This window comes from Pseudopodoces humilis, chromosome 1 (genome assembly GCF_049639895.1).
Source record: "Pseudopodoces humilis isolate 2021_Gansu_Grassland_sample_001 chromosome 1, ASM4963989v1, whole genome shotgun sequence".
Classification (NCBI taxonomy): domain Eukaryota; kingdom Metazoa; phylum Chordata; class Aves; order Passeriformes; family Paridae; genus Pseudopodoces; species Pseudopodoces humilis.
Genome location: NC_142200.1, coordinates 134,273,428 through 134,293,863, shown reverse-complemented (window position 1 = coordinate 134,293,863; position 20,436 = coordinate 134,273,428). Strand labels below are relative to the sequence as shown.

The 20,436-nt window shown below is 43.0% G+C and overlaps 1 protein-coding gene across 2 annotated transcripts in view; it reads left to right on the top strand.

The window, feature by feature from the left end:
• The first annotated feature begins 6,678 nt into the window (after positions 1-6,678).
• PIP4K2A (phosphatidylinositol-5-phosphate 4-kinase type 2 alpha) overlaps positions 6,679-20,436 on the top strand; it is a 109,321-nt gene continuing 95,563 nt past the window's right edge. For both annotated transcript variants that reach the window (XM_005518740.3, XM_088062238.1), the window contains exon 1: positions 6,679-6,959. In XM_005518740.3, coding sequence (XP_005518797.1) covers positions 6,819-6,959 — 141 coding nt within the window. In that variant the 5' untranslated portion in view covers positions 6,679-6,818. The remainder of the gene's footprint in view (positions 6,960-20,436) is intronic.

The following is a 20,436-nucleotide window of genomic DNA, read 5'->3' as shown; positions in this document are numbered from 1 at the left end:
TTCCCCCATACAGATAGACTTGTTCTTCTGAATGTGGAGCAATTAAAGAGTCTGCATTTTAAATAGTTGGTAGATACTGGGTTTCTATTTCTCCTTTTCATTTTTACAAATGAAGGAAAGTATTTGTCTTAAAAATATTGGTCTGGTCTTTTTGTATTTAAAAAAAAAATGGTAATGGTTAATAAATTGACATTCTTGTAGGTTTTGTGCTCTTGCAGAATATTAACTGACTTTAGACATTACTTATTTTCATAATGTCTTTAAGACATGCTCTTTTTTAAAAAGTGGCAGCATTTTAGAACTACAGGGTAAATTTAAAGTAACCCAGCTTGGCTTGAAGTGACATGTGCCCAGACCAATTTATGGAGTAATGGAACAATTTATGAGTCTGCCTTAGTTGAAATTAGTTTCTATGGCAGTTGGCCCAGGGAAACTCTGTGAGCCTTCTGTTCTTTGCAGCTGCAGAAAATAATTGTAAAGAGAAATATTACCTTCCAGTAGCTAGGTAAAGCCCCACAAACTATGTGATATCCCTGTCCTTCAAACTGGAGACCCCAACTCACCAGCAGAAATGCTCTGGGTAACCAGTGAGAGAAAAAGCAAGAGATTCATATACTTTTTCATACTGATATAAAGTAACAAATGAGTTTTATATTTAAATAATAATGTTAAACAAAACTCTATGGCAAGCACCAAAAAGAGAACATAGATTTTAGAAGCAAGCTTGCTACGTCATGCTTAATCCCAGGCCTTTCTTAAAATTGAAGTTGAGAGTTCACACTCTTGTAATTTATTCTAACCATTTATGAGGTCAGTCAAGGCCAGCCATTCATTAGTCTTGCTACATTGTTTACCATTCTCCTCCCTTGTCCACCAGCTTCCAGTTGGGAATATCTTGCACCAAAATGGGACACAGGAGAAATTTTAGTACAAATGGCAGAAAAAAATGGAGCAGACTGGACAATGCAAAATAAATAGTTTACCCCAAGCCTACTTTGTTACATTTTACAAGCCCAGAGGCTCTTCCTTTTGGTCTCCATTGATGCTTCTACATACACTCTGTTCTGTTAAAGATAGTAAACTAGCTCATGAGAGGCAAAGTACATTCTGTGCTTGCAAAAAGACCAGCTTAGTCCACTCATGGCATCAAACCTCTTTAATAAGGTTTCTGAGCAATGTGAGCTTGCCCTGATTGTGCTTTCTTATTCAGTCCTTGTGGAGTGCAAAAGCTTCATATTCAGTTATCAAAAAAACTGGACATTCCAAGTCTCAAACACTTGTATATATTGAGGTGGATTTCTTTAAAGTTGAGTAGGAACTGCCAGTCAGGATTTGAAATGCACAGTAACCCAGAGAATTAAACTCCTCTGTTTTCCTAAGTGCTTTACATGGGAACCAGATCATGACTAGATTTCTAAGATACAGCTAAGGACTCACCGAAACTTCAAAAGAGGTTTTACTGTCACCTCTTGGCCCTTCATTTTTTTGTTAGTGTCTGGACCATCATCACAACATTTAAGTTAGTTTGTTCACCAGTTATCTGTGAACTGAAACAAGCAGTGTTGCCTGCAATGCAGCATGAATGCAGTTGTGGAGATATGTGATCCAAGAAATAGAATTATAGAGTCATTTTGGTTGAAAACCACCTCTAAGAACAAGTCCAACTATTAACCTAGCGCTCCCAAGTCTATCACTAAACCAGGTTCCTAATGGAGATGTCTCTCTGTAGGTATTACAGGCAACATGGTACCAGGTTTAGTCTTAGCTCTTAAGTGTTTCCTGTCCCAGAAAGTCTTTCATCTCCCATTTCTGTATAGGCACCATGAATGCTGACTGCACCATATACTCACAGTGTCATGCTAAAAAAACTGTTAATGGACTGAAATACAACTTCCACATCATGACAGGCTGTATGAATAAAACTTCCCTCACACCTGCACAAAACTGTCCCTAAGGCATAAAGGAACAAAGAAAAGACCTGGACTGTGTGCTCTCTCTCTCTCTCTCTGTAGAGAGCCTGTCTCCAAGGGTTAGTTTACAGTAAGGATTAGGGTACAGTTAGAATCAGGGTTGAGGGAAGGACAGCCTGCTGCTTCAGTTGGAATGGGTTTAAAAAGAACTTCAGAGTAAAACAGTGCAGAGAGAATTTGGAAGGGAAAGTGTTTTGGTGTGGGCATTGGTGGGGTATCCTGGTCTAAGGCTCACCCTGTGGTTGTGGCTAGGGCTGAGAAAAAGAGAAAGCCTATGAAAGGGCTAGACAGTTGGAAGAGGCTATAAGAGGGTTCTTAAAGTGAAGGGTAGGCTGCAAAGAGAAATTGGCTTCAAGAACTTCTTGCTCTAGGCAGTGGCTGAGGGTCATGTCTGAAGCCCAGCCTCTGATATCAAAGTCAGAGTTAGGCTTGAGAGATGGAGCCACAACCTTCTGCTGCAGTGGGACTGTGAACAAATGGATAACTGGAAGTGTTAGCTCCAAGGAGAATTTTGCTCTCAGAAGTTTTCTGTTTGACCTAACCCAAGGTAAACTGTAGCCCAAGACTTAACCTTGGGTTGGGTTTATTGATATGGCTGAGATGTGTTGACCTTGGCTAGATATCAGATGCCCATCAAGTTACACTATCACTCCCCTCCTCAACTGGACAGGGGGAGTCTCCTTCCCAGGTTCAACTTCACTGCCAATTTTATCTATCTTTTCCCTGCACTGGGGGAATGGGGCCTGTGGTCAGATCATCAAATAATGTCTTTGCTGCTCCATTTTCCCTCTTCCTCCCCTGCTCCAGTGTGAGGCCCCTCCTACAGGGACAGTTCTCCATGACCTTCTCCAATATGAGTCCTTCCTGCAGGCTGTAGTTCCTCACAAACTGCTTTAGCATGGGCCAATTCCCCTGGATGTACATCCTTCAGGAGCAGATTGCTCCAGTGTGGGTTGGCATCTTTGCACAAAATCACCCCCATAACCCCCTGTACTACCAAAACCTTGCCATGCAAATCCAACAGAGGCTAGGGTTACAATTAGGGTTAAAAGAAAGACAGCCCAGAGCTACATTGAGTTGAGTTGGAAAGGAGGTGGGCTGCAAAGTGAACTTGGCTGGGAGACTGTTTTGCCTTGGAAATTAAAAGGGGGGTGACAGCATTTGATTATGTTGACATCAGGATTAGAGTTAAGGCTGGGGGAGAGAGCCTAGAATTCCAACAGGAGAGTTAGAGAGAGGCTTTTAAGGGGTAGTCTAAGTTTAAGGAACTTGGCAGGGCTGGCTGGTCTGAGGCTCAGCCTGCTCTTATGACTGGAGTTACAGCTGAGGTTATTTTTGACAACACAAGAGAATGTAGTCCGGCAGTTAGAACAGGCCTAGCACACCTGGGGTGCAGGAAAAACTGTTGCAAGAACTTTCTATTGTGACTGGTACTCTGCAGTCCTGGTCAGAAGCCCACCACACAGCTTGTGTGAGGTTAGGGCTGGTGCTGGGAGCCAAAGGGAGCCTAGAGCTCCAGATGAAGGGAAGCTTGAGAACAGCTAATAGTGAAGAGGTTGAGCCACAGAGATAGCTTTCCTGCAAAAACTTGTTGGTGGAAGCAATGGCAGAGAGGCCTGGTCCAAGGCTCAACAAAACTTCTAGGTGTAGGGTGAGGGTTGAGGTTATGTTTAACAGAAGGAAAGAGAGAACAGCTGCAGCTGGCTCAGGGCTAGAAAGTGACTGTCCCAGGGAAGTGTAGGCTGCCAGAAGAACTTGGCAGCAAGAACTTCCTGGTGTAAGCACTGGCACCACATCCAAAGCCCAGCATATGGTTTGTTTGAGGCTTAAGGTTAGAGCTGAGAGACACAGAGGACCTGGAGCTGTAGCTGGAATGGAGCTAGAAAGGTCTTAAAAAAAATAAATGTGTGGGGTAGAGCAAATGTGGCAGGGAGAATATTTTATTGAGGGCACTGACTGGAGGTCCTGGTCTAAAGATCTGTGTTAGTGTTAAGGTGGGAATTTGGACAGAGAGAATCTAGAGCTACAGATGGAGGGATCTTAAAAGGGAACACATCAAAGGAAAGGGTAGACTGTGAGAGGAATGTGGCTGTGACAATGTTTTGGTGTGAGCAATGGTTGGGGACCCTTCATTGTGACTCAGCACAACACATTTTCCCTCAGGGTTAGTGCTAGAACTGGGGGGGAGAGAGCCCTGGAGCTCCAGCTGAAGGTGACTTAAATGAGCTTTGAAAGGGAAGTCTAGGCTGCAAGAAGTGAACTGGGAATTTTTTTAATGTGGGCATTGGTTGGAGGACCTCAGCCTCTGTTCTGTTTCGTTTTAAGGGATAGGATTACAGTTGAATGAAAGAGGCATCCCAAGAGGAGTGTAGGCTGCAAGTGTAATCAAGTTTTGTCTCTTCAAGTGACCCCTGAGTCCAGCTGCATTTATATCATGGATTCAGTGGAAAACCTGTGCCCACAGTGGTCCCTACAGGAATGTAGGTTTTTGTTTATGGTATCTTTGTTTGTGGTACTTAGAATTGAAGAGGACAAATCTTCACTTCAGACCTTGTCATGCAGATAGCCCAGGCCCTTGATTTTTTTTTAATTCTGCTGTAATTGTTATGGTCAACATCCTTTGTTCTTCTGATAAAACCTTCTTTAGTGAGAACTTATATTTGCAAGGAAGAGCTCTTTAGAATCTACACCAAGATGACAAGAAAGTCTTCTGGAAAAAAAAAAAAAAGCAACTTCCTTCTTCAGCCTTCCCTATAAAAAACCTACTAAAATGTTTGCTATTTATTATTTATTATTTATAAACCGAAACAATTCACTTCATGGATTTACTCTGGAAAGATGATGAAAGACACATATGTGGCAGATGTTAGTCATGTTGATGTGTGCAGCATTGCAGAATGCTCAGATGTCATGTTCTAAGCATAATGTAAGGGATAAAATGGGTACTGAACTCTTCTGAAAGTCTGACTTCAAACCTATATTTAGGCATCTAAGTGACCTGCTTTTATTCAAAGGTGCTGACTACTCAGCTGCTTCCATTGACTGCAGCAGAATATAAGGGATTTTTTTGTTTTTGAATCTATTTTCAAGAACAAAAATTACAGTTTAATATGTCTGTAACTCCTAAGTAATTCTGATAAGAAGGACAGAAAATTAAATACATCTCTCTTTTGTCCTATTCTCCACAAGATGATGGAAAGGGACCATACGATACATCCCAGTAACTGTTTCTATGGAGGAGGGAGATTAAACATTACTGCTTTGGATTCCAGCATGATAGACAACTTTGCTGCTGTGATCACAATGTCAAGAGAGAAATGGATACGTGCCGCACATTTTTAAATTTACGTAAGACTGTGTTGGGGTCCCAGACTCATGTATTGACCTTACTTGCCCTGAACAGCCACACCTGGGAACATATTCTGCCCAGGACCTCCACTTAAGACCAGGTAGGGCACAGTTTAAGTATTTGACTGAGCTATGTTGTAGGTATACTTGTCTCCAGCTCTGTGCTGTGGCTATACCTTGGGCCTCTCTTGTAGGTAGGCCTGCACCTCTGTTTCTGGCCCTGGACAGACCCTGTGCCTACGCTGTACCTTCCTGGATGGTTCTGTTCCATCACCTCAGCTTCTCTGGGACTGCTGATGTGATGTGCGCTCTCGCCAGCACCCTGCCCACTGAGTGTGCATCCTGTGGGCCCGTGCCTTGTCACTGAGGGCACTGCTTGCAGTGGGATGACCCTCACTTGTGGTTTGGCCACCTCAGGGGGCTGCCCTGCTCTTGCTTCTCCCTAAGGATCTGGCCACCTTGCTGAAGCATTAGCTGATGAACAAAGCAATCTCTACAGCAGGCAGGTCAGGTTGTATTATTCAGAAGCCCATGTATGACATATTAAAGGCACAGGAGATGTATGCTGTGTGTTACCCGTGGGTATTGACCCCGAACAGTGACGGCAGATGTCACTGAGTTCCTCATTATACAGCGGAGCAAAGCGGTGTTCGGTATTTCTGAGCCGGGCAGATGTGCCTTTGCAGGATGTTGCCTGTCACTGCCCACATCCTCTGTGGCCATGGAAGCAATCAAGAAACATTCTGCCGGGGGTATAACAGCACAGTGAGGTCATAGGGGTGCAATACTCTTCAAGGGGACCGAGCTTTCTCTATTTGCTGCACGCCGGCTGTAAGGAACCGCTCTGCTCAGGGAGCCGAGCTGGGGCGGGAGCAGCTGGCAAAGCCCTGCCGCAGAGATCCCTCGCATTCCCACAGATCGTTTTACAGAGAGGGAACTGGAACCGGAGTAACTATCACACAAACTGTACAAAGTTACAGTGTAACCGACTAGCTAGCTAAAGAGTAAGGCGACAGCAGGTTCGGTTTCCCAGAGGACTGGAGATGGGTGTGAGGGCCAGAGGGCAGCGGCCGACAACCACCTCCTCCCCCGGGCGGCGCCGAGGCAGGACGAACCCCCGCAGGCCCCTCTCCCTGAGGGGAGGGAGGCTCGGGCGGCCCCCCCGCCTCGCTGTCCGCGGCCGCGCCGGCGCCGCGCGCGGGGCCCATGCGCAGTGGGGCGGGAGGGCCCGCGCGCCCCCGGTCCCGCGCGGGGGGGGCGGGCGCGCGGTGCGTGGCGGGCGGGCGGCGGCCGCCCCCGGGGGGGGGGGGGGGGCGGGGCCGCGGCGCGGAGCGGGCCCATTTCAGCCGCCAGGCCGGGATGCGCCCGGCGTCCCGTGGCTGCCCGCCCGCCGCCCGCCTGCCCGTGAGGCTGCGGCGCTGACCGCCCCTGCCCTTCGCTCCTGGCCGCCCGCCGTTCTACCCCACACCAGCCCCTTCCACTTCTGCCGCCGGCAGCGCCATGGCGGCCCCCAGCAGCATCGTGCCCGTCATGGCGAGTAAAACCAAGACCAAGAAAAAGCACTTCGTGGCGCAAAAAGTGAAGTTGTTCCGGGCTAGCGACCCGCTGCTCAGCGTCCTCATGTGGGGGGTCAACCACTCGGTAAGCGCCGCCGTTCGACCCACACCAGCCATCCCGCCTCGCTGGGGCATCGCACCCGGGGGCTGCGGGGGCACGGGCGGGAGCGGGACACGTGCCGCCGAGAGCTCCCCGCCGGCTGTCGCCCCTCGCCCGGCGGGGCCGGGAGCGCGTTACCGAGCGTGGGGAGTGCGGCGCGGAGCGGCTGCGGTGCCCTGCCCGGGAACGGATGATGCGCGGGAGCCGTGCCGGGTGCCTGCGGTAGCCCGTGTCCGCCCTTTCGCCCCGCGGTTCCGCTCGGTGGCAGTGGGCGGGAGGTGCCCGGGAGGGGACGGTGCTACGAGTGGAGCCCGAGCAGCTCCGCTCCTGCCACCGGCCGCGCGCGGGCGTCGCATGGATGTACTGCAGTTGGGAAAAATCCCGGTTATCAGTGGGAACTGGCCAAGTACGTCCCGTGTCCGTGCAGGTCGCTTCGGCAAGCGTCCGCTGCCGGTGTGCGCGGGGGAGGGGAAGAGGAAGGGCTTGGTGTGGTAAAGCGGCAGAACTGCACCATTTGCGAAGTGCTCCATCACCCTGCGGGGACGGGCGGCCCGGGCTCCGAGAGAACCCCCGGCTGGGCGCTGGTCTGCGTTAAAATTAGGAGCCTGGTAAAGATGTCACATGGTTTGGGCATTACGAGGCTGAGGTCGCAGCCTTGCATCTTTAAATAGCCACCATGGCAGGTTAAAAGTGTAGAGCCCAAAGATCGCCAGAAATCGGATGTCAGGGCAGTTGAGCAAAAAAACGAATTCCCTTTGGCTGGAGGAGCCAAGCCTGTACGGCTGTGTCGGGTTTGTATGGTTTACGTCTGCCGCTGAGTAGCGAGTCTGTAAGAATGTCAGTGTGCAATTTGAGATTAGGCTACATATTTTGAAACAGCCACGTGAAACCGGCAGAGCAGCCTGTAGTATTTACTCGCTAGTCCTTTTGTTTCCTACGCATCCATATCCCCTGAGTTTTTTCCTCTGTGGATGTTTTAGTAGTTTTTGCCCAAAGCCTGGAGATGCATCAAGACTGAGCCCTGTTAGAGCTGTGTTAAACAGTACAGTGCCTGAAGTGAGGTTTATGGGGAAATGCTTTGGCTGTATGTACCAGACTGAGAAGAAACTTCAGTCAAGTTGAATAGTCTGCTTAAGGTAGTGCTGTGAGTCGTTAGGAAATGGTGACAAATGATTTCAAGTTTTCAGTAGGTCAGTTGTGAGCAGTGACATCCTATGTCATGAACCGATAAGACAGTAGTTATTTATCTCCAAAACAGAAACATCTTCAATTGCAGAAGTGTATGATATTCTGTTTGGCTGAATTTGGCTTAAATACACACATTTATTTTGCTCCTTTTTTAGTGGCTAGTGTTACAGAAAATTCCCAAACAGGCCTCTTTAATGAAAGAAAGCAAGCTGGTAATTGCAGGGTGAGAGACTTGTACTGAATGGCAGCATGTAGTAGCTGTTCACTGTCTCCCTGAGGAGAGAGGGAGAAGATCACTGATGAAAGCAGAGGTGTTCCTGTTGCAACAGCTCATTGCTATATGAGTTTATACTGGAAATACCACTACTTTTAGAGGAAAGACCTCTTTTCTACAAGTAATAACCAAGTAAATAGCGACAAATGCAACACCATATGTGATCCTCACCATCCTGCAGTCATGTGCTGTAGTGTGCATAGTTGTTCCCAGTAGAAAATGTAATAAAGTGTGTAGGTTCATGCACAGAAGATTCAAAATTGTGAACTAAAATCCTTTCATTGGTAAGGCACAAAAAACAACACCAGCAGCACAACAGGCTCAGAGAAAAGAGGCTTCACATTCACATGAAGGTGATGGTTGGAGGTGTGAATATCTGTTATGTTCTGCAGATGGCATTCCATTTCCTTACGCCACTGTAAATTGTAGTCATGAGTAATGCTTGGAGGCCCTGTGGAAGTGAAATCCTGCTGTATGAGAGAGCATGGAAAAAAAGTTAATTTGATGTGTCCAAATTAAACATCTCTTCTTGGCCAAGAATGCAGCATTGAAGTGTTGCAGGCTTCTCTGTTAGATGCTTTTCCTGTCATTTTGTAATGCTTCATGTGGCACTGTCCAGCAAATGAAAAGAAGTGTGCATGGTTTAACTCTGTTATCACAAATAAGAGTTTTTCATGGGAGAAATACAGACAGTGTGTGTGTGGATTAATTAAGAAGAGGAATTAAAAATCCTTAGGTTTCTTAGCAGAGTAAACAGAAATCCATAAGCAAAGACTAGGAACTGAGCATAGATCATAGTTCATGATGGTAGTAATTAAACTTGGAACACAGTAATCATCTGAAAAATTACATTTAAGTCTGCCTGTAGTGCCTGTCAATTAATGAAACAATAGATGTCTCTGAGTCTTACTGTCTTGGGGAATAAGTATATGTATATTAAAACAGTGAAGCTGAGATGCATTCCTACATTTCTGAAATTGCTGCGTGTTTTGGAAAGAAACACTTGGTGAAGATAAGAAAGGAAAAAGATGATTTTTCTGCAGATTTATTAACTTTTTGATCTTAGGACTGTACTTGATTGTTGAGTTTTGGAGGATTTTCAGAATTTGAATGTGAAGAAGTTAAGGGAAAAATAAGCCTGTTGTCTTAACTCTCCTGTCCTAGGAGGAAGCATGACTAAAGGGAAAACCTAAATGTTGGTGCCACAAAGTTGAAGGCTGACAGCAGAGGTGTGAATTCTAATGGGGGGAAAAAATTGGCAGAGGCATGTCTGTTACCCAAGGTTCTTATCAATTACCTGCCCATTCAAGAAACAGTAAGCCACTCTCTGTTGCTGTTTAGGTAGAAGAGATACCTAATACAAAATCCTGCTTGGTAGTACTGAATAACTTCAAAGGGCATGTGAGAGGAAAACATGTGGACGTTACCCAAATGTCTTACGAAGGAAGAAAAAACGTGTTCACATTCAGAGCTCTAAATTAATTTCTCAGTGTTCTGACATATGCTGTGGAATGAAGCTTGCTGCTAAGTGAAAGGGAAAGCAACTGTGTCCTATTTTGTAGATCTGATTGTAATACTGATGACTTGTAGCAGCAAAGACTAATTGTCAGTGTTTGGATCTTGCAGGCATCTGCATCATTAACAGTTGATTTTATCTCGGTCTTTTACTCTCTGTCAAAGATAATCTGGCTGTCCTACTGAAATAAATATTTTAACTCAGTGTTTAGTATAACTTAAAGCTATATTTTTAACCATAATTGTATTTAACTTACAACTGATGTGGTAAATAGCATTCTTACCTCTATATTATCACTGCTGCTGGATTTCCACTGACTGTAGGAAGGAGGAGGGGGAAGGAAGGTGGCGTGTAACTTGTTTTCTGTGCCTAAAAATGAAAGCCACAGCTTCTGTGTTTTCTGTATCCTGTGATAATCATCCCAGGCACAATAATGGTGAGTGTGCTCTCACTAGAATTGGTTGCCTGCTTCTGTTTAGGAGCTTCTTAGGAAAGCTGGGAATTTTTAGGCTTAGGTCCTTCAAAATATCAACCTGAAAGATGGCAGGAAACTAATATAAGTGGGGTTTTTTGTAACTTATTTTGAGGTAAACAATAGACTGCTGGAGAGCTTGCCTACTGTCTTAACCATTAAATTAAATGTATTTGGGAGAAGAGCATGAATGCCTAATGAAGGTATTGAGCGTACTGTACAAGTTTAAAAAAAACCCCAACCAAAAGCAAACAGGCACCCCCCCTCCCCCCCAGCCCCTGGAATCTGTAATCACCATCTGTTTCTTGGATGATTACAAGCTGATCCAAAAATTTAACAGTGTCTGACTTCTCAGTGGCACTTGCTGCCTAATAAGCAAGTGGAGAAACAAGAATACATGGATAAAATTACTTCCCCCCCCAGCACTTTGTGGAGTACATCAGGAGTGTACTTTCTGTGGCTAAAAAATTCAACACATAATAAACTCCATGACCTTCTTCAACTGTTCACATGAGACACTTTGAGCTTGATGCTACTGTTGCACTCTTCCTTGTATTCTTGCTTGATATTTTTAACATAAGTGGAACAACACCAGGACAGAATAATGAAAAGGGTTGTGGACTCCTGTCTGTCAGTGTACCTCTTGGATTTCTTCACCTCAGAGTCAGAAACTGGGCCGGGGGTGGGGGGGGAGAAGCATGAGAAGTAAATGCATCTTTCTCCCCCTCCCATGCAGTAAGATATATTTGGTCACATTATGAATGCTTCTGTATCTGTAGAAAGTTGTAAATGTCTGTTCTAGTCAGTTTTCAGTTTGGGAGTTTTCTTAGCTAGTGTACTGGTTGGTCTTTCCTGTCACAAACTTTTATCTGGACAAATACACAAGTAGCTCAGTTATTAATACCTGTCCTTAGGTTTTAACATGCAACTGGAGAGCTTGTTAGGTAAGGTGGAACCTCTTGGTTGTGGCATAAATCACTTTTCTTAGTCCTGACTGACCTAGAATCTCTCCTAAGAACTTTGTCTTGACACATTGTACACGTAGGGAAAGGACACTGAAAAAGTGTTATTGAGTTGTTCTGTAGGATGATGAAACCTGAATAATTGAAAACAAGGTGATGCCCTCTGGAATACAAACTCCATGTTTTTGATTAGTTTTCATTAAATAAAAGATGAGATCAGTTGAAAAAAACAAGCCCACAGTACTTAGTAGTAGTTACTCCTGTAACTTTTTTGAAGGCCTTCAAAGGTCACAGGAGATAATTTCTGTGTCCATATTTTTAATGTAGTGTTAAATGATGATGTGACTGGTGGCACTGTGAGGATATGGAACCATAATGTTGACTCATGGCACTGGCTGTCAGCACAACATGTTGGTTGGAAACTATCTTAGGGTGGGGAGGGCTACTTGTTACTTGTCAGGTGTGTTCTTACTATTTGTATTTAATGCAGAACATTGCTGCTGTAGCTGTTATAAGTGGCTTTTCAAAACTAAGGCAAAGTAAAACTAAATCAAGATTTTCAACAGTGAGCTTGGAAAAAAACTCGATTTTGTGAATTGTTTAATGGAGGTGCTGTTAGGCTATGTTAAGACTATGGGAGAAGGCTCTTTCTAAGAAGCCAGAAGAAACAATGTATTAAAAAGCATTGATTACATCAGAGCAGATAATAAAGCAATTAAAACTATTATAAAATAGTCATCTGGGCACTCAGCCCAGATGTTTGCATATAGAAGGAAGCAGAACAGGAAGAGCTATTTATTGAAAACTTGGTTCTTTTTTGGGTGTCAGGCTCTGTGTACTGCAGAAATTAATTTGATACTGCTTTTGCAACTGAGTGGATGGACTATTAAAAATAAATTGTAAATATTATGGTTAGGTTAAGGGTAGTAAGCATGCCTTCATGAAATACAAATGGGAGTGATATTTCATATTCTTCTGTAAACTATTGAAAGGCACACATGCAATAGCTTCTGTTAGGAGGAGAGTAGAAGAGCTATGAAAGAGCTCTGACAGCAGTTTCAAAACTACTTTCTGTAGTTTCTTCCAATCTACAAGATAAGATGCTGCAAAGACTAGTGTCATTTTTTTTTTCCTGTGGGTTTTTGAAACTGAATTTCATTAACCCTAGCAGAGAGGGCTGGACAATGTTCCATGAAACAGGCAGCATGAATTTTTGTTGGCTCAACTTTGTTGTCTTATTTGGATATCCTGTACCAGATGTATTAACAGTCTCTACAGTATTATTTTTTAATTCCTTGCTCATTAAAGCAGACACTTTGTATTATGCCCATTGCCAGGGCCTGGTAGATGTTTATCTTCCTCCTGTAGTTTCAGGGTGGCAAACTTTATTTACAATAACTGACTCACCCCATTATTCAGTTCATGCTCTACACTCTGTTCTTCCTTGAAAACATCTTGTGCCTTAGGGATCTGTACACTAGCTGTACATTATGCAACCTCATGACAACTTTAGAGTAAGGTGAAACTACCCATTATTTACAGTTCTTTGGTGTAATCTTGCCAAAACTAAGCACTTGGGAGTTGTAGTCATTTTGGATTATGGATATCTTGCCTTGTTGAGAGCTTAGTAATCTTGGTTGTTAACTGTGATGTTTTAAAGGTTTGAAAGTAGTACATATTCATCTCCATAGTCCAGTATGAATTAATTATTTAATGTTTATTTCCAAGGCATTTTTCCATGTATTTCCATTTCCTGTACTTGGTACTTATTGTACAATATCTAACACAAGTTTTGATTTCTCTTCCTCATTTTCACTATTGGTAGCCCATGTGTTTGCATGCACTTAGCAAAATAGTTGAAGCAATCTAAGAAATTGCTGCCTCACTATGGATGGTAGTGACAAACCCTGTTCATTTTCATAGTCTGCATCCTGGTGCATGGTGAAATGGGTTAGCTTTGAATTGTCAAGATGGTGACTTCTTGTGTGTGGTATGCTATGTGATCATCTGTCTTATGATCTTCCTGTCAAGCCTCAGCTTTTCTATAATAAGTTAATTAGTTTTCTGTTAAGAGATGGCTTAATAAGGGTATTGTGATAATTGTTTGAAGTAGTTGGATGTTGCAGTGATGGATCTCAAACTGAAAACATTATCTTCAAAGGATGGGGTTAAATAGTTTCCAGTAGAAGTACTTAATGGCCATACACCTTTTAGAGTACTTGATTTTCATCAGGCTTGGTGAACAGCTACCTTGGTACTGAGGAAAGGTAATTAGCCTAATCCAGCTCTTTTGTGTGCATTGTAAGTTCCCAAGGCAATCCTAATAGTTTTAACACAGCTATAAGTATATGCATGACCCTTTCAGATTGTAAGACTGAAAACTGAAAAAAATCACTTTCCCTTATATGCCATTGTTAGAAGGCCTGTGGAGCTCCTTGGTGAGATTGAGACTCACAGAACCACCTTTCAGCTGCTTGAGCTAATTGGTTTAGTCTTGCACTTTTCCTCATCTCCCTCCTGATGTCTTAGTCATATGCTGTCTCGCTACTCAGCTATACCTGTGCTTGTATTTTATCTGTCTCTGCCATTGCTGTCTTCCTGGTTAACAAGTTCAGCCGTATCTGTCTTCCTGATTAGTTATTACTCTGCTCCAAAGTAATAATCCAGCAAAAATAATACACTTTGAGGAGTTTTTTAGATGGACCATAATTTATCGAAGTTCATGGTCCAGCTATGCAAACAGTTGTGCCAGCACAAAGAATGTGGAGTTGATGCAAAAACAGAAAAGACAGAGGAAGATAACTTCCTTGTAAGGAAGTGCCAGTTTAAGCTAGCATAAGGTTGGACAGACTACAACCTCCATAATACTGAAGCCTACTAAAGCTGGGGCTGCTGGACTGATTTCCATTCTCTCTGCTGCTGGTCTGATCCTATGACAAGTTTGTTTCGGGAGATAGGCTAATGGGGGGGAAAAAAATGCAGAGAAGTGAATGGGGTGGTAGGAGTTGTATACCACAAAAGGTCATATTTGTAAGTGTCCATCCCAGCTTAAAAGAGGAATTAAAAGACTGCAGGGGAGCATAAAGGGAAGAGTCTGATGTATGTGTACTTAGAGGTGAATTTTTATCGTAGCTTAAGGTCAGTTGGAGAGATCTGTAAAGCTCTAAAGTGGGCTCTTGGACTTAGCACTGATCTTCTGTCTATAGCTCAGTTTCATGTGTAGTAACCTCCGGTTAAACTGTTGTCCACAGTAGAAAAACCCACTTGAGTAGAGAACTCTCATTGGATTTTGCACTTTTAATGAGGAGACCTTTCTCAACTACTTTTTAGTCTTTTGAAATAGTAGTGTATTTTGAAAAGGCAAAACTGTCTATATCGCACCCATTGATTTCTGGTCATCTCTACAGACTTGGTTTTTAGAACATTGTAAACCCTCTAACTATAACTTGTATATCTGGAGACTAAATGTCTTCAGAAAAGTTGTGATGGTTTCCTAGGGGCTGGAGTTTTTGAGGTTGCTTTTAGAGGTAACTGCGAACATCTGGAAGAACTTACAAACAATAACAATTCTTGAGAATCCTACCTTTAAATAGTCTCCTGCAGCCTATCAAGTATGTGGCTGTAGCAGTCGCTGACTTTTTTTTGGGGGGAGGTCTAGAGAGGGGAAGAGAGGAAAATAGCCAACTTGGTTAGCCTAAAACCAGTTAAAAAAAGCAGCTTATTAATAGTTTTGCTATACTGAACTGAAATTGAAAAATACCTGATTAGTTTGTGGTGCCAAGCCTCAATAGTCATGTTGCCATGTGTTTTGTAGACCCTTGCTAAATCGTGTGGGTACCAAAAGCATTTTTGGTGCAGTGGGTTATGATGTCAGTGTTGTTGGCTGTGCTTTTTATTTGTTCAATGTGCTTTTCTTTTCTCTCAGAAATGTGAGCTTTCTGTAGTTAGTGTTTATTGGTGTTATGGTATGGTGTGACCCTTGTGGGTTTGGTTCTGAGTGACTATAACAAAACTTTCTAGAGGAGCTAAGAGAGAAATAGCTGTTAAAGTTTGTGGTTGTTGAGGCCCTTTACAATGTGCAAATCTTATGTATTATGGTTTCCTGGAGCTGAGCAAAAATCGGAAAGTTGACATAACAAAAACGAGGTTGCTAATCTCTAGGCTTCCCGCTTTGGTCTTTCTGACTTTTTGTATTTTGAGCTGTATATAGAGCTAGTTTGGAGAGACCAAGTTGCAAAATACCAAAAACTGAGAAAACAGTTGGGTTGAGGAATGGGATGTCTATTTTTACTTCTAGAAGAGGAAGGACTTAACACATGCTGTCTTAGCTGGCTATTCAAAAGAGCTGGTTTTCTCTCTGGGAAAAACAGCAGTCTCAGACAAATTTACTTTACTGGAAAGCCCATTCCAAACCTCCTCAGTCACTGCAGACTTGCAGGTAGAGGGCTCAGAAATGACTCACTGAGAAATGCAGTGTCAAATGCTTGACACCAGCTTCCTGTGCAGTGCCTTGGGGTTGATGCAAATTAGGGTGTCCCTGCTGCTCTTAATGTGTTTTTCCCCTTTCCTCAGTAGCAGAGGAGAATTGAAAAGAAATTTTCTCATTTAATAATTCTTCTAGGTCTTAAGCAGAATTGTCAGATTAATATGCTTTCAGTTTGACTCATGATTCACTTTGCAGTGTGTGGTATGTTAAGCAGCCTTCTCCTGTGATGACACAATGGACAGGACCAAACAAGAAAAGCTTTCTGGATATTCCTCAGGTTTACAGAAGACAAGTGGTAAAAGTCGGTTACAGAAACAAAACCTTAGTGCTTGTTAATAAATGTGTACCTGCTTGCAGTCAAAAAGCACTGCAACCACTGACTTTAGAACCTCTTTCCCATTCTGTTCCTGATATAGCAGCTTTTCCAGCTGTTATTTTGGGCCTCAGCTGATTCAACAATGCGCCTTCTCTTTCTACCTACAGCTGCAGACAGTTGTGGCTGGTTATTTCATTTGAGTGAGCAATGTCCTTCAGGCTATGTTGGCTCAGGGATGTTAATAGAATTCCGAAGTCTGTGAGCTCACAGAATCCTGCATGCCTTGTTGCTCCTCTGCTTGTTCTGTTGCAGTACATCAAAGCAAAACAGTATTGAAATATTGAGTATCTTGACTATTGCTACTGCACTACTTTTTCTTGGTGTGAGTGTAGTGGATTTCTCTTCCTTCTCCACAATCTCTCCCACCTGTTGAGTTTTTTTGCCCATGTTACAGCAGTTACCTGGTGCTGGTATTGGTGCTCTTAGTTCACTCTACAAGCTGATTACTCTTCAGACATTATTTTTGTACTTGATGAATCTTTCAGACAAGTATATTGCAAGTTTCTCCTTGGAAGATGTGGTATGATCTTGGAAGATCCATAGGATATTTTTAATATTCCTGTTTTGTTGAGGAAGTCTCCCAGACTTTCATATTTAAGTCAAGTTTTTCATTTTCATGTGAATGACTTGCTGAGGTTCTTGGGTAAATGTGACTTGCTTCACAGTAAAAGGCTAAGCACCTAAGAAGGTACTGGAAAAGCCTGAAAGTAGTAGTTGCTCCTGCATGATGTGCTGGTCACCTATAAGACGAAGATTTATTGGGTTCTCTCAGGTGTTGACTCTTTTACAATGGGCTGCTTCTTGCTAGCTACTCTGGAGCAATATGCCTGAATGCAATTCTGCTTTCTTCTTCAACTCGTTATAAATGCCCTTCAAAATGTAGAGAATCTTTCCTGAAAAGTCATGCTTCTAACTGTTTTACAGAAGAATGTGTGTCATGATTGGTTGTTTGGGGGGGGTGTATTTGTATTGCTGAAGTTGCTAAGTCATCCTTATAGTATTTGACATATAAAAAATGCTTGTTTTATCCATGTGCCTGAAGACTTACTAGGGCCATGAAAACATTGTTCTTGTTTGATTTTTTTGTCACAAGATAGCATACTGTTCTTGTGGCAACACAATGCTGAAAAGTTCAGAAATGACAAACAGATGAGTGATATAGAAATGCCTAGCTGGCAGACAGCAATTCAGTCATTGAAGTTTCTGTTGCTATGTGCATATGATAATCTCAATAGCAAGGCTAAAATTTCACTTTAAAACTGCATTCACTGCTTAAGAAATCCTTTTTATTTACAAGGTGAAATTCATTTGAACCGTCATATTTTAATGTGTTTTACTCAATGTAGTTGAGTTGGCCAAGATGTCAGCTGGAACCTGGGCACAAGGACATAGACAGACATGCTTGTATTCTAGTGGTAGAAATACCTGAAGTAACCTGCTTGCTTTTGTGTTGCCATGGGACCCCTTTTGAATTGAGGACATCATCCAGGAGCTCTGTGTCACATATAAGCACAACTGAGATTTCAGGATTGCTTGTTTTTCAGTCAGACTTGTATTCTGACCAATAGTGGCCTTTTGATAAGCAAAACTGAAAGGAACCTGGATCATCTGTGTCTTGCTGATAGTCTTGAAATATATATAGCCTATTCCTCCAAAAAAAAAAAAAGGAATAAACAAGTGGGGGAGTTGGAAATATCCTATAAACATTCAACTTGCTGGTCAAAGGGTTTGAAAAATGATAATTTGGGACATGCTAATTTCTGACATGGGAAGCATTGTATTTAAATAATAAAAAACCTAGGCTCTTCTTTAAAGGAAGAACATAGAATTGGGTTGTGTGAAGTTCTCAAGATGAAGTTGTATAGCTACTTGTAAAGACAAGTAGTTTTACTGCAAAGGTTTCCCTGATTTTCTTCACCTGCTATTGCAAATAGACTCAAATAGAGGTGTGAGCTGGCATGGATCATTTGGATGATGAAATTTAATAGTATGGCTTCAAGTAGGTAGAAGAAGCAACAGAGCCAAGATAGTGAAGCATGGTCCTTGAGCTACATTTTCTCTACTACTTACCTTTGCTTCACTAGCTGGCAAGTCTGAGCTCAGAATTGGTTTGTCAGATTCATGCTTGCTTTGTTTTTACCCTTACTTGAATATAAGTTTTTCACAGAAATTGCTGTGTAACCTCCCATACTAGGCAGCTCTGCTGAGGGATGCAAAGGCTCGTCTTTCTGGGTGCTACGGAGTGTATTTGGGGCTGTGTTCCATGCTTTTGATGCATCCTGCTTTTCCATACCATGCAATATGGATTCATAGTAGTTGTCTAGGTAGTTGTGTTTTCTCTCTGCTCAAGTGCTTGGTATGTCAAATACTTGAAATATAATTCTGTGGGCTGTAACCATATAGGGTACTTAATTTATGGAAATGATCTCTCAGTTGTTGAAGTTTTAGTCCAGGAATGGTAAACTTTGTTACAGCATAGTTATTGATGCAATTGTGCCATATAGCAATCTCTCTACAGTTTGTGCTAGACTTCTTAAACACTCTTTGAAAAACATGCAATTTTATTTAAGTTTTTTTTGGTATATCTAATGTCTCAGAGCTTGGGGTAGGGTTGGCAAAAGGAGCCAGACAACCAGAAGTGAAAATGCTCAGCTTTTGGGCTTCTTGAACATGAAATAAACAATGTGCAGTGAGTCACAGCACTGCTGCTACATAACTGAGGGGAGCTTGCAGATTTTATTTGTTTTTAATGGACTGTCCAAAGGATTGGTATTGTTGAATTTTACTTTATCTTCCAGGACAAATAAGCTGATTTCCTGCCTAATTAACTTACTGCATTCTGAGGTGTTTCCTAAAACCCTGAGATCCTGTGCATATACATGTGTTTGCATAATTAATGCACAAAGGAAAGTTCTCAGGAGAATCTGACTGGGGATTCTGGTGGAGTTGACAGCTCTCACTGTTGTACAAGGTTCCTGTTTCTCAGCTCCCCCAGTGAGCAGACAGCTTTGCAGCCACCTTGGAGGTGCATGGTAAATTGAACAGTGATAGAAGTGCAGTTAAACAAATCCAGCCTGCAGCTCTGCTTTTGGGCCAGTCAAGCTGGCACAGGTTGTGGATGCTGAATTATGCTCTTAAAGCATCCAGGGTGATTGATCAGAGAGAGGTGCCCATGCTATGGATGTCTAAAGTTTTGGAATGGTAATTGCCACCAAAAATTACAATTAAATAAAAAATTGTGCAGGATTACTTCAAAGCCAAATTAAGCTAACCACCAGTGAAAACTCTACAACATTGTTAGTCATCTTCAATTATCCAGGCCGTGACCGCAAAACTGTTGCACGCCTCTTTTGTAAATTTAAAACATATCCTATGTTAGTATAAACATCTTCTACCTAAGTGACACTTTCCTTGTCACTTGGCTCCAGCAGTATGAAACAGAAGACATTTAATCTTGCTAATTTTCCATGGTGACTTACTAATGAACTATTTAAATTATTTATTGGCTTCCCCCCCTGCCCCCTTCCAAGGTGTACTTAAGGTCAGAAAGTATGAAATAACTTAACCTGACATGAGTAATACTGCAGTGTAATACCTTCACTCCTAAAGATTTCCAAAGATCTAAAGCTGGGGTTGTACCTTCACTCTCCACATGTGGAAGAGGAAGGGTGTTTTGCGGACTAGAGGGGAGTTTTGTTTGGGGGTTTACGTGGCTTTCAGTTGTCTTTCTCTGATTTCTGGCCAAGTTGTTTTATTAAAACATGGCTTCATGGTGAATGTGGGCTTGCTCCCTTTCCATGAGGAAGCTCAGCTGCTTGCAGTGTGTGTGTTTTTCTGGTCAGCCAGGTCAGCTGCTCACCTGCTGAAAACTAACGCTGTGTGGAGGCAGGCAGGGGAAGCAGAAAGGACAAGAATGGGATGCCAGCACTGCTGGGAACAGTGGGCAGGAGAGCACACTGGGAGTTGAGCTGTGTGATGCCTTGCTGCAGAGGTAAGACTAAGCCTTGGTCTATGCCAGCTGTGAACCAGATCCATTTTGGGACTCTGTTGGTTTGCCTCCCTGCATGGAGGGTAGTGATTTTGAAACTTGGAAGATTGTAGTGGTGATCCTCAAGAGGAGAAGCAATAGATGAGAAAGTAAAATCTCTGTCCACTGCTGCTTGAAGTTTGTGCTTCTGTAGGTTTTAC